General features: G+C 47.4%; 1 protein-coding gene across 1 annotated transcript in view; it reads left to right on the top strand.

Annotated features, from left to right (window-relative positions):
- The window catches only part of DDR2 (discoidin domain receptor tyrosine kinase 2), a 798,230-nt gene that overhangs the window by 390,132 nt on the left and 393,597 nt on the right, over positions 1–14,501 (top strand). The window contains exon 4 of the mRNA XM_075321981.1: positions 9,167–9,269. Coding sequence (XP_075178096.1) covers positions 9,167–9,269 — 103 coding nt within the window. The remainder of the gene's footprint in view (positions 1–9,166; positions 9,270–14,501) is intronic.

Raw genomic sequence — 14,501 nt, 5'->3', positions numbered from 1 at the left:
GTGGGCGACGGGCCACTGCACGACCCCCAAATCCGGCTGCCACTCGAACCCCAGCCACGATCCCGGATTCGAGCGCCTCGGGTAGCCTTCCCTGATGTGGTAAATCACCCCCCTGCCCGCGACAATATCATTAAAAGGTCAAAGACCACAAATACCACAATAACAAACATAAATGGTAAATGCAGGGTGCATAATAACAAATGCTAAATGGGAGATGGGAGTAAGCTGGCCCTATTGAATCCCTACTCAAACTCTCCCTACTTAGTAATGGAGGGTATGACACCATAGGGTTATGGTGCCCCCATTCACCAACGGGGGATCCTAAATGACCCTACAAAACCCTGCACAGGCCATTACAAACACCAATAGAAGGATATTAAACCCCATCAGAATAGGATCGAGACACCAGTTAAATGACTTATCTGACAATATCCGACGCAGCCCGACATGTTTCTTCCCAAAGATGCCAGGGGTTCATCAGGGGACAAATCCACGTGGTAAACAGCCAATGCAGGAGCCTCCCTGGGGTACCAAACTATGGTGTATGAGGGCGATACCTCGGGGGTGATTCTCAGAGGAACAGGCCTACACCTGTCCCTCATCCACCCACCTCTTGATTTGAAAACTATAAATTCTGGGCCAGACCCTGGTTCATGTATGGTCCATGCTTGACTGCAGCGCTAAGACATTATGGTTATTGTGTGGCAATTGATGCCTCTGTCCTGCTGTCTGTCTCTAATTTTTTGGAAATGTTGAGACTCCATGATGGGTCTCCTAGTTGTATCTTGTTTGTAGAGGCAAGTTTCTTTGAGCAACAGGCCTACTCCTGTCACTCATACAATATTTCTTATTTTAATAGTCTAGCAAGGTAATTGCTGTGCCACAACAGTGTGGCTCTACTGTAAAACGGTTTTAGCTGTTTTGGCAGCTTTTAGGCCCCATAAAGGTGTTGTCTATGCCTTTCTTTTTGCCTCCCAGTGAATTCAATGGGTTTGAATATGTTTGTTGAACCGTTCAGCGAACACAGGTGAAGTTGGCGAACACAAACTGAACTTCAGGTGGTTCGCTCATCTCTACTGATTATGCCCTCTTTCATTTCATAATCTCTGAAGGCAGATTCTCAGTGAGATCAGTGTCCAGCCCATAGATCTTAACAGTTCATTTATATATTAGAAAAATTTGGATTTTTCTTTGATAAGATATCAGACCTTAGATATCAAGGTATCCTTCTCTTATTCAACTTTCTATGCCCTACAGGCCCATATTAACATTTTAGGAGGGTTAAATCTATAGACAGCTTCCCTGTTAAAATAAATAAAAAAAAATAAAAAATTATATATATATATATATATATATATATATATATATATATATATATATATATATACACATACATACATACATACATACATACATACGTACATACAATATAATAAGTGTGTGTGTGTGTGTGTGTAAGTAACACCAGTTTACATACTGTTCAATGGGGTACTCACTCATTTGCAGCACTCCAGAGGTAGCAACAGGAAGGAACACTTTTCATTTAAAAGCCAGCAGGTTTATTACTCCTTCATAAACTGCTCCAACAAAACAGCATAAAGCATGTGCTTTTCAGCATAAAATCCCAAATACAAAATGTCCATACAGGTCTCTTTGCATGTGTAATACTATTGTATGAACTTGAGCCAACAATATTTACCCAGTATATAAGTAGTCCAGGTAACGTAGATCCGAATGAACAAAGTTCGTGACGCTCACCATGCTCGGGTCCGGTGCTGCTGCTGCCTGCTGCTTGCTGCTCGGTGGCTCGAGCAATGAGCCAGATCCGGGGACTCGAGCGGCGCTCCTCGCCCGTGAGTGAAAGGGGATAGTTTTTGGGGTTTGGGAAGTCGGTCCGTGACGCCACCCACGGTTTGTGGTGAGGTTGGGACACCACCGCTGCTCTGGACGGGGATCCCGGGAGCGATGACAGGGAGCAGCCGAGATGTTTTCTCTCCCCTCCGTGGGTAGGGGGTTTTGGTGGTCTCGGGGCCCGGTGAGGTGACTGGAATGTGGATGGCAGGGTTTAGTGGGGTGCAGGGTCGCGGGGGCAGCGCAGTGCCAGACAGCACGGTGGTACTCACTCAGCCAATAACGTATACGGAGTCTCTAATAAAACAAACGGCTGGATGGACGAGTCCCGCAGCCGGCTGCAGTGGTCACTCCCGGTAGGTTGGCGGTGGCTACCTTTCCCTGCACCTGTAGTGTGTTTTCGGCCCTGATGGCTTCCCACCGGTAACCCGCTGCCCAGCTTGGATAGGCGCCGGAGGAGCTCCTTTTGCCCGCAGGCTCTGGCCCTGGGAATTGTAGCCTTGGCGGTGACTGTATTTCCCTTCACGGTTTGGACGGTTACCTTCAATCGGGTCTTTGCTGCTGGGAAACCCCGGAGGTTCCCGTCGCTAACGGATTTGACCGGTTTAACGGCGACTCCAAGCCTGGTCGGGGTCCGTAGGCCCTGCCGAATGGTGCTGGCTTCTCTTCGCTCCCCGGTTCGGTACCGGCGGGCCACCGCCCGACACCGGTCCCACGGTTCCGCGTCGATCGGCCTCTCCTGCAGACGGCCACCACCGTCTGCCAACCTTGCTGTATGTGCCCGGGCCACGTACCCGGACACGGTCAGACTGCTCTTTACTTGCCACTTACTCCTTCACTCTCCCTAACTGCACTCCTTACTTCTCTCTCACTTCTCACTACTCTGACTTCCTTTCCCGCCTCCAGGACTGTGAACTCCTCAGTGGGTGGGGCCAACCGCCTGGCTCCACCCCACCTGGTGTGGACATCAGCCCCTGGAGGGAGGCAACAAGGATTTGTGTGTGACTGATGTGCCTAACCGGGGTGTGGGGTGTGTTGTTGCAGTACCTGTGACGACCTGGCTTGTCCAGGGTGCCACATTATTGTGCCCCCTTTTAAAACCAAAAGAAATACTTTATAAAGTCGTAGCTTTTTGTATGCAAATACTGTAAATGGTACACGGGGGCGGGCTGCCTGGTGTCCGTTATTCTGCCTCCTTCCGCTTTAGGCCGTCCCCATCGCTCATTTCCATAGCTGTGGACACCGCCCAGTGCTCCAGAGGTCCCCGCGCATGCCCAGTGCCTATCTCTCGTGAATGAGCACTGTGCCCAGTGTGACCGCTGGTGACGTGTTGCGTAGGCTTTAGATTATGGGCGGCGCTGTGATTTTCATCAGCAAGTAACCACCCATAATCTCGTGACCACGCTCCAGGGCAAGATGGGAAAGAGCTAACGTGGGGCCAACCGCCTGGCTCCACCCCACCTGGTGTGGACATCAGCCCCTGGAGGGAGGCAACAAGGATTTGTGTGTGACTGATGTGCCTAACCGGGGTGTGGGGTTTGTTGTTGCAGTATCTGTGACGACCTGGCTTGTCCAGGGCGCCACATTCCCCCTTGGTTAAATGCAGACCGTCCGCGGGCTGCCCGTCCATTACCGGTTTTATTTTGTAACTGTAAAAGAGGTAGGAACAGGTAAAACATCAAACATAAGCATACTTTTATGAAACTTCCCTTAACGGGAGGGACTTTCTTTAACGTTACTAACGGTACATTTTTATTAACAATACACGGCTTCCGCTCTCCCCCCGCCCAAACAACCTGGCCCTGATGCTGCCCCTAAGAAGTGAGCAGCACCCCTTGCCCCAGTCCATCACCAGGCTGCCCGAGCGGGTACGGTCTCTTTCAGGGGACCCACGTCCATGGGGGACCCCCGGAGGATCGCCACCGGTTACGGTAGTGGCGGGCCTGGGCCATCACTTTCCTCCAGGCCCATTCTCCAAAACAGCCTCTCCGGAGGCGGCCACGGAATAAAGGCCAGAAATTATTTACATGCCACAAGTTTGTGGTTGCCCTGCAAGTTCTCGGGCGTGTCCGTAAGTAGTTCCTTACGCCAACGGTGCAAAGGATCCCTTCAGGGACAACTTGCCGGCAAAGGCCTTTTCAATCACGGTTGCTAATCAGGTTACAGTTCGGTTGATTCATTTTCATTTACTCACTTAACAACGGTACTGGTGGTCCCAATGGGGACAACTTGCAGCGGAGGGACCGCTGACTTAGGGGCGGCTACCACCGCAGGGGGTCGGCTCACTCAGGGACCGGACAGTACATCGGGTTCTCTTTCCATAGGCAATGCAGTCCAGAACCACTGATCGCCGTTGGGAACGGCGGCGGGGGCAGCGTGCTCGGGACCCCCTCCTCCATCAGCGGCACTCTCTCCGGACCTCCTGCCACGGTACGGGCACCCGGCTCCCACGCAATCAAGGCTGGTTCAGGAGTTTGGGTGGCCTGATCGCGACGCAGCACGGCCGCCATGGCTCCCTGCTCACGGGCTCATACCACGGCAACCATTCTGCACATCTCAGCCTTCCAATCCAGCAACTGCTGCAAGCCCTCGCCCTCACCTTCAAGCAGAACTGGCCCAGCTTCCGCTCCAGCCAAGCAGCGGTCCCGGCGGGGAGCTCACCCGGGCCGCATTCTTCAAAGGCTACTCCGCCTCGGCTCCCCCAGAGCTTAGATGCTCCGGTGGCGGGCGCTCCCGCGCTCCAGCCCAAGGACGCTGCCATCTCTTCATCTGCGTCCCCCTTGGTTTCTTCCCAGCACCTCCTCTTCAGGGGCAGAGCTTCGGCTTTTGCGCCTCCACTGCTTGGGAAGACGCTCAAGCGGGGAACTCTTCGCGCCCAAGATGGCGGATTCTGAAATTTTTCGGCCGGACACCTCCGGCGGGATACAAGGCGCACTTCTACCAGGCGGTAGAATGGTAAGATCCTGTTTGTGACGCCAAGTTGTCGCGAGTGGGGAGGAGGGCGCTGCGCTCACCACGCTCAGGTCCGGCGCTGCTGCTGCCTGCTGCTTGCTGCTCAGTGGCTCGAGCGGTGAGCTTGATCCGGGGACTCGAGCGGCGCTCCTCGCCCGTGAGTGAAAGGGGATAGTTTTTGGGGTTTGGGAAGTCGGTCCGTGACGCCACCCACGGTTTGTGGTGAGGTTGGGACACCACCGCTGCTCTGGACGGGGATCCCGGGAGTGATGACAGGGAGCAGCCAAGATGTTTTCTCTCCCCTCCATGGGTAGGGGGTTTTGGTGGTCCCGAGGCCCGGTGAGGTGACTGGAATGTGGATGGCAGGGTTTAGTGGGGTGCAGGGTCGTGGGGGCAGCGCAGTGCCAGACGGCACGGTGGTACTCACTCAGCCAATAACGTATACGGAGTCTCTGGTAAAACAAACGGCTGGATGGACGGGTCCCGCAGCCGGCTGCAGTGGTCACTCCCGGTAGGTTGGCGGTGGCTGCCTTTCCCTGCACCTGTAGTGTGTTTTCGGCCCCGATGGCTTCCCACCAGTAACCCACTCCCCAGCTTGGATAGGCGCCGGAGGAGCTCCTTTTGCCCGCAGGCTCTGGCCCTGGGAATTGTAGCCTTGGCGGTGACTGTATTTCCCTTCACAGTTTGGACAGTTGCCTTCAATCAGGTCCTGCAGACGGCCACCACCGTCTGCCAACCTTGCTGTATGTACCCAGACACGGTCAGACTGCTCCTCACTTGCCACTTACTCCTTCACTCTCCCTAACTGCACTCCTTACTTCTCTCTCACTTCTCACTACTCTGACTTCCTTTCCCGCCTCCAGGACTGTGAACTCCTCAGTGGGTGGGGCCAACCGCCTGGCTCCACCGCACCTGGTGTGGACATCAGCCCCTGGAGGGAGGCAACAAGGATTTGTGTGTGACTGATGTGCCTAACCGGGGTGTGGGGTGTGTTGTTGCAGTACCTGTGATGACCTGGCTTGTCCAGGGTGCCACATTATTGTGCCCCCTTTTAGACCAAAAGAAATACTTTATAAAGTCGTAGCTTTTTGTATGCAAATACTGTAAATGGAACACGGGGGCGGGCTGCCTGGTGTCCGTTATTCTGCCTCCTGCCGCTTTAGGCCGTCCCCCATCGCTCATTTCCATAGCTGTGGACACTGCCCAGTGGTCCAGAGGTTCCCGCGCATGCCCAGTGCCTATCTCTCGTGAATGAGCACTGTGCCCAGTGTGACCGCTGGTGACGTGTTGCGCAGGCTTTAGATTATGGGCGGCGCTGTGATTTTCATCAGCAAGTAACCACCCATAATCTCGTGACCGCGCTCCAGGGCAAGATGGGAAAGAGCTAACGTGGGGTCAGCAGGCCTGCGCTTGCGCAGAACGGTGGAGGCAGAGGGGAAAGCGCGGTCACGAGATTATGGGCGGTTACTTCTATAACAGAGTTTGCATTCTTAAAGCCAAGTGACATTCCTTCCTATCTGGTTACCACCATGTGCTCAAACAGTAGTGTACAACAACATATGGGGTACTGCCACGACCAGTAAAAATTGCATAATAAAAAGTCCTGTCCATTTTTTACTATTAACCTTTGTGTGAATTAAAACTTTGAGGCTGAAGAAAAATTTTAGCTGAAAAATCCCGAGTTTCTTGTTTTCACACCCAAAATTTATAAAATTATGTGATGCAGTTTGTGGGTTAAAAATTCTCACTACACTCATAGATTGATTCATTATGGGATTTAGCTTGTCAAATGCGGTCACTTGTGAAGTCTCTGGGTTTTTGTTGCCCCTCAGGGTCTCTGCGAATGCAACATGGTGTTGAAATGTGCATTGCAAATATACAGGTGCATTTCAATAAATTAGGATATCCTCAAAAAGTTAATTTATTTCAGTAATTCAATACAAAAAGGTAAACACATATAGAGTCATTACACACAGAGGGATCTATTAACGTGTTTATTTCTGTTGATGTTGATGATTATGGCTTACAGCCAATGAACACCCAGAAGTCATCTCAGAAAATTTGAATAATTACCACAAAACACCGGCAAAGGCTTCCTAAGTGTTTAAAATGGTCCCTTAGTCTGGTTCAGTAGGCTACACAATCATGGGGAAAACTGCTGACTTGACATTTGTCCAGAAGGCATTCATTGACACACTCCACAAGGAGGGTCAGCCACAAAAGGTCATTGCTAAATAAGCTGGCTGTTCACAGAGTGCTGTATCGAAGCATATTAAGGGAAAGTTAAGTGGAAGGAAAAAGCGTGGTAGAGAAAGGTGCATAAGCAACCGGGATATCTGCAGCCTTGATAGGATTGTTAAGAAAATGCCATTCAAAAATTTGTGGGAGATTCACAAGAAGTGGACTGCTGCTGAAGTCAGTGCTTCAAGAGCCACCATACACAGACGTATCCAGGACGTGGGCTACAAGTGTCACATTCATTGTGTCAAGCCACTCATGACCAATAAACAACGCCAGAAGCGTCTAACATGGGCCAAGTAGAAAAAGAACTGGACTTTTGCTCAGTGGTCCAAGATATTGTTTTCAGATGAATATAAATTTTGCATTTCATTTGGAAATCGCGGTCCTAGAGTCTAGAGGAAGAGTGGAGAGGTCACGATCCAAGCTGCTTGAGGTTGAGTGTGAAGTTTCCACAATCAATGATGGTTTGGGGAGTCATGTTATCTGCTGGTGTAGGACCACTGTGTGTTATTAAGACCAAAGTCAGCGCAGCCATCTACCAGGAAATTTTAGCGCACTTCATGATTCCCTCTGTCGACAAGGTATTTGGAGATGGAAATTTCATTTTCCAGCAGGACTTAGCACCTGTCCACACTGTGTGTAATGACTCTACATGAGGCCTCTTTCACACGTCCGTTAAAAACCACGCACGTTTTTCACGGACGTGTCAAAGGTGCGTTTTCCCCTCCGTGGGCCGTGTTTATGGCCTACGTGTGTTCTCCGTGTGTTATCCGTGATAACACATGGAGAACAGACACTTTCTGCTCACCTGTTCCTGGCGTCGCTGTCCGTGGTGCTGATCTTTGGTCTCCGGTCCTGCCGACTCCCCGCAATGAAGTGAATATTCAATGAGCATAATGAGCAGCGGTCGGTAGCAAGTGACAGCAACGGCAGAGACAGGAGGGCAGGAGAAGGTGAGTAAAGTTTTGTTTTTTTTTCTCACAGACACATGTCTTCTCTCCAGTGCATGTCACACGGAACACATCCGTGTGGTCCGTGTGTGTTACGTGTGACACGTTTGCGTTCCGTGTGACACCCGTGATGCCGGAGAGAAAACGGACATGTCGGCGTGAGAAACTCACGGACACATGTAAGTACGAAACGGACACACGTCCCGTGCGCAAATACTTACGTCTGTCCAAAACCATAGGAATACCTAGGTCTCCGTGTGTACATGTCTCCGGTACGTGAGAAAACTGCCAAACACGTACCGGAGGCACGGACGTGTGAAAGAGGCCTAATATGTGTTTTTCTTTTTGTATTGAATTACTGAAATTAACTTTTTGAAGATATTCTAATTTATTGAGATGCACTTGTATCTGATTTCTAGATTCCTCTTAGGCTAAATTTCCATGGTGAGTATTTGGTGTGTTTTTGACGCTGCATATTTTCGCTATGCAAACAATGCTGCGTATTACATTTCCACCAGAGTGAAAGGGATGCATATTGTGCTTACTGACTTGTGGTGTGTTTGTGAAATCCACAACATCTCAATTTCTCTAAATAAAACATGAGTTTTATTTGCAGATTTTTCCTATAGAGTTGAAATAGATGATGAAATCTGCGGTAAAGTCACATTTTTAAGTGAGGAAACATTAAAATTGCATGTACTTTGCAAATTACTTTGTTAATAAAGTTTTAAACAACTAAGTAACAGAAAGTATCCAAACACAGTTTTGTTTAAAACATGTCATATGAAAAGGAGACAAAAACCACAGCCAAATAAAACGTTATAAAAATGGATGTGGGAAAAAATACAATAAAAAGTCAAAGTATCCTAATTTATCCAATTGGTTCAGAAATGCTGCAAAAAATGTACATCAAAAGCTCACCAAATACTAATCATGGAAACTTAGCCTCAAAATTATATGCTTTGTGATATGATATTAAAAACTGCAACAAAAAACATCAAGAATTTTCGGTTATCTTTTTCTGTATGCACAAATACAACACTGTCTAAACCGCATTATATATATCAAACTACCTATATAAGAATAAATATATGATCAGTATTCCGCCTTTTTATTTAGCTGATACAGAAGTCGAACTGCACTTGAGTTTTCACCATTTCTTTCATTTCTAGCTGTCTGCCGTTACCCATTGGGTATGACTGGAAGACAAATTCCAGACGAAGACGTTACTGCATCCAGTCAATGGTCAGAATCGACTGCAGCCAAATATGGGAGGTAACTACACTATTCACTTCACAATTTACTAACTCTTGTCAGTCTTTCGTATATTTTGAAAAATGTTTTTTGAAACTATGAGATATTGATAATAGTTGTGAATAATGTACAATCATGACCACTCCATTACCAATAAATCTGTAGTCATTACACTTTGCCTAAACAAACCGCAATCTCGCAAACTGTTGAATGTTAGTTTGATTTTCTATAATGGAGTGACTGGAACCATCACTCCATTGTATCGTCCCATACATCGTCCCATACATGAACACAGATGTATACCTGTATGTCTGGTTCCTGTGTGGGTTAAGTCAAAAAAAGGAAGCAAAATGGATAAAGCAGGACATACTTACCAGTCTTCGCACATGCGGCTCTCACACTGCTTATGGGTCCGCTCATTACATCTCATACATATTCACTGCTTTCCCCGCCCACCGTCTGTGACAACGTCTGTGATTGGTTGCAGTCAGACTACCGGCGTGTCAGTGTCTCTGATTGGTTGCCCTCATAAAGGTTGTCTGGGTCCCCTAATGGAGTGAAAAAATAAATAACTAAATTAAATGACGTAGGGTCCTTGTATATTTATACCCAGCGCAGATAAAGCAGACAGCTACAGGCTGCAGCCCCCAGCCGTTCACGTTATCTTGGCTATATCTCAAAATACACAACTCATCCTGGTGCGGTGGCAATCAGGGTAATGGCTTAATGACAGCAATGATTTGTCAATCGCAACAGCTGTCACTAAACAATGGTTTAGTAATGGTTAGGGGTCTATGACCCCGTTATTAACCCTGTAAGTAAAAAAAAAAATAAACCTAACACACAAAAAAAATCCTTTATTTAAAAAGTAAAACAATTTATTAACCCCCAAAAGATCCAGCTCCAACGTAATTCACAGCATGATGTCCCACAAAGATCCCGGCTCTTATATATACTGAGATCACAGAGCGAGGGCCCATTAGACAACATGACCGCCTGCTGCGGCTTCAGGCAGACACTGACTGAGCTACAGCTGTTAGTGGTGACATCACATTCTATAATGTGCCCACAAGCTGCAACTTCAGTATGTAGCAGAGCCGGGATCATCGCGGGACATCATGGTGTGAATTACCTTGGACCTGGATGTTTTGGTAGTCAATAAATTGGAGAAAAAGGGTGTTGATTTTGTTTTTTAACTGAAGGATTTTTTCGGTGTGATTTTTGTTTATTTGTTTTTACTTACAGGATTATTAATTGGGGATCTCATGGACCCCTCGCCATTTCTAATCCAGGGCTTATTGCAGCTGTGATTTTTGACACAGTTGTTATTAACCCCTTATATTACCCCGATTGCCACCACACCAGGGCAATTGGGATGAACGGGTAAAGCCTCAAAATTGTCGCATCTAATGGATGCGATAATTCTGGGCATTTGCAGGCTGCTATTTTTAGTTTGGAGGGCCCAATAAACATGGGCCTCCACAGCTTGAGAATACCAGCCCATAGCTGTCTGTTTTATTTGGCATAAGTATCAAAATTAAGGGAGACTGCATGTCGTTTTTTGAAATTATTTCAACAATGTAAAAAAGCCGCATGGGGTGCTTTGTATTTTGATACTCAGCCAAGTTAACATGCATGGATGGGACTGCAACCTGTAGCCGTTGGCATTATCTGCGCTGGGTATCAATATATATTGGACACCCTGCATCATTTTTTTATTTATTTTTTTATTTTTTACACCACTATAGGGAAGCAGACAGCCTGTGTGATTCCAACCAATCACAGATGCTGTCACAGAGGGTGGTGTTGCGGTCTGACTGCTTCCAACCACAGACACCGGGACTGACGGTGGGTGGAGGAAGCAGTCCATATGTATGAGAGCTAATGATCGGACGTGGAAACAGCGTTACAGCTGCGGGGAAGGTCAGCAAGAATAAATGTCCTGCTTTATTCCTTATTTTCTTTCTTTTGTAACTCCCCAAGTCCTTGCTAACACTCTTTTATAACACAAAAGTGTTATGATCCGGAACCATGGAAGACCACCATAAATCATTGGTAAAAGGTGACAAGAGCATTGGCAACTAATCTGGCCGCCATCCCCTTACTAACCATCAACACGAAGTAGGCGGGGGGGGTGAACTAACATCCTGTGCACCGTGAACCCAGCCGGAGAACTAGATATCCTAAAGGAAGGAAAGATGAATAACTCTCTGCCTCAGAAAATAGATAAAGAATAGCAAGCCCCCCCACATTCAAAGACTGCGGTGATATAGGAAAACACAATATACAGATAGATGATAGGATTAGCAAAAGGTGAGGCCCTACTGACTAAATAGGACAGGATAGGAAAGGGACTGATGGTGGCCAGAGAAAAACCCTACAAAAATCCAAAAACCTGATAGTACAAAAAGCCCTCAGATCGCTAGAGCTGAACTCCGTCCTATACCAGGCGCTCTTGTCATACCAATGAACATAAAGCAGGAACCATTACTATTCAAGAAGCAACAAACACATGGACTAATAAGAGCAATACTCCAAACATAGCTGCAGGGAGCTTCCCAGTTAAGCAACTGAGAGGGAAGATCCCTGCATGCAAATAAACTGACAATAACCACAGTAAATGACAAACTCAGATAAGAGCAAAAAGAACCAAACAACAAATAAAGAGCTCAGTACTTATCTGGGGTAGAACTAGTCTGGAGCAGGATGAAGCAGGCTGGTGAACAAAGAACAACTGACATCCAGCATAGCCTGCCAGCAGACCAGGGTTTAAATAGGCAGAGTGTTAGCAATGGAAATGCCCATTGCTCAACACACCTGGTCTCTGTCCAAACCATTCCTGGCCACAAGAGGGATATCTCTCAGGTTTATCCCCCTGAAATTCCGCCAGTGCCAACCGAAGATCAGGTGAAATGTCCGAGAGAACTACACCATCATTCAGGATAGTAGACGGCTCGACAACCTCCAAAGAGTCAGCACAGAAACTCATGGAAAGGGCATCGGCCTTAACATTCTTGCTGCCTGGCAAAAAAGAGACCACAAAATTAAACCGAGTAAAAAACAAAGCCCACCTGGCCTGCCGAGGATTCAACCTCTTGGCAGATTCCAGATAGGTAAGATTCTTGTGGTCCGTAAGCACCACAACTTGATGTCTAGCCCCCTACAACCAATGTCTCTACTCTTCAAATGCCCACTTCATAGCCAATAATTCCCGGTTCCCCACATCATAATTCCGTTCAGAAGAAGCAAACTTCCGAGAGAAAAAGGCACAGGGCTTAAGTTTACCCGAAGTAGCATCTTGTTGAGACAGAACATCTCCTGCTCCGATCTCTGAGGCATTGATCTCAACCTGAAATGGGCGAGACACATCAGGTTGCTGCAGGACTGGGGCAGAAAGTGAATCGGCTTTTAAGCTCCTGGGAAGCCACAATCGCCTCTGGGGTCCAATGCTCAGCATCAGCTCCCTTCTTGGTCAAATCTGTCAGAGATTTGACAATGGCAAAAAAATTGGCTATAAATTTACGGTAAAAATTAGCAAACCCCAAAAACTGCTGCAGGGATTTTAGAGAAGTCGGTTGCACCCAGTCGTAAATAGTCTGAACCTTAACCGGGTCCATTTCAATAGCGGAGGGAGACCAGATGAACCCCAAAAAGGAAATCCTTTGCACCCCAAAGAGGCACTTTGACCCCTTAACGTACAGTGCATTATCCTTAAGTATCTGGAAAAACAGCCCGTACTTGCCCAACATGAGAGTCCCAATCATCAGAAAAAATCAAGATGTCATCCAAATAAACAATCAAAAATTTATCAATAAGGTCCCAAAAAATATGAAGGCCTGGAAGACGGAATTAGTGAGCCCAAAAGGCATCACTAGGTACTCAAAATGCCCCTCAGGAGTATTAAAAGCCGTCTTCCATTCATTACCCTCCTTAATACGGATGAGATTATACGCACCCTTAAGATCCAGTTTCGTAAACCATTTGGCACTCTTCACTCTAGAGAAAAGATCAGACATCAGAGGCAAAGGGTACTGATATTTGATCGTAATTTTATTAAGAAGACGGTAATCAATACAAAGTCTCAACGACCCATCTTTCTTAGCAACAAAGAAAAAGCCAGCACCCAAAGGAGAAGAGGGCCGAATGTGCCCCTTCTCCAATGATTCCCTGATGTATGACCGCATGGCATCATGTTCGGGCACAGATAAGTTAAAAATCCGCTCCTTGGGAAATTTACAACCGGGCACCAGCTCAATGGCACAGTCATAGTCCCTGTTTGGGGGCAGAGAATCAGATTCCTGGTCATTGAATACATCACGGAAATCAGACAAGAAGGCCGGAACATCAACTGCCTGAGTAGACGTGGACGACACGGAATGGTCCTGATGCACACCTTGACAACCCCAACTAGCTACCGACAAGGATCTCCAGTCAAGAACTGGATTATGGGTCTGCAACCACGGAAATCCTAGTACCAATGTATCCTGTAGATTATGCAATACTAAAAATGTACAAGTTTCCTGATGCGCTGGTGCAACTCTCATAGTCACCTGGGTCCAAAATTGGGGTTTATTTTCAGCCAAAGTGGTAGCATCAATGCCCCTTAAAGGCATAGGAGTTTGCAAAGGAACCATGGGAAAACCACAATCCCTAACAAACCCAAAATCCATCAAATTGAGCGCTGCCCCTGAGTCTACAAAGGCCAATGCAGAAAGTGAAGACAATGAGCAAATCAAGGTGACAGACAAAAGAAACTTTGGTTGCAAAGAACCCACAGTAACAGAACTAGCCAATCTCCTTTCCCATTTAGGGCTGTCAGAGATATTATGAGAAGCGTCTCCTCAATAGAAGCACAGTCTATTCTTCCGTCTGAACCCCTGCCGACTAGCATTAGAAAGGACCCTATCACACTCCATAGGCTCCAAAGGTAGTTCCACAGGCACAATACCAGCAGGTATCTTCCTGCGCTCACATAACCGCCTATCGATCTGAATGGCTTAGGTCAGAGAGGCATCAAGACCAGAAGGGACGGGGAATCCCACCATTACATCCTTCACATTATCAGCAATACCCTTCCGAAAAAGAGCTGCAAGCGTGTCATCATTCCATTTGGTAAGGACCGCCCACTTTCGAAATGTCTGACAAAAAGTTTCTGGAGAATCCAGACCCTAAGTTAAGGACAACAAGGCCTTTTCTGCTTGGTCCACAATATTGGGTTCCTCATATAATAATCCCAAGGCCTGAAAAAAGGAG

Source organism: Anomaloglossus baeobatrachus, chromosome 8 (assembly GCF_048569485.1).
Source record: "Anomaloglossus baeobatrachus isolate aAnoBae1 chromosome 8, aAnoBae1.hap1, whole genome shotgun sequence".
Lineage (NCBI taxonomy): Eukaryota > Metazoa > Chordata > Amphibia > Anura > Aromobatidae > Anomaloglossus > Anomaloglossus baeobatrachus.
This window is presented reverse-complemented; position numbering and strand designations above follow the sequence as displayed.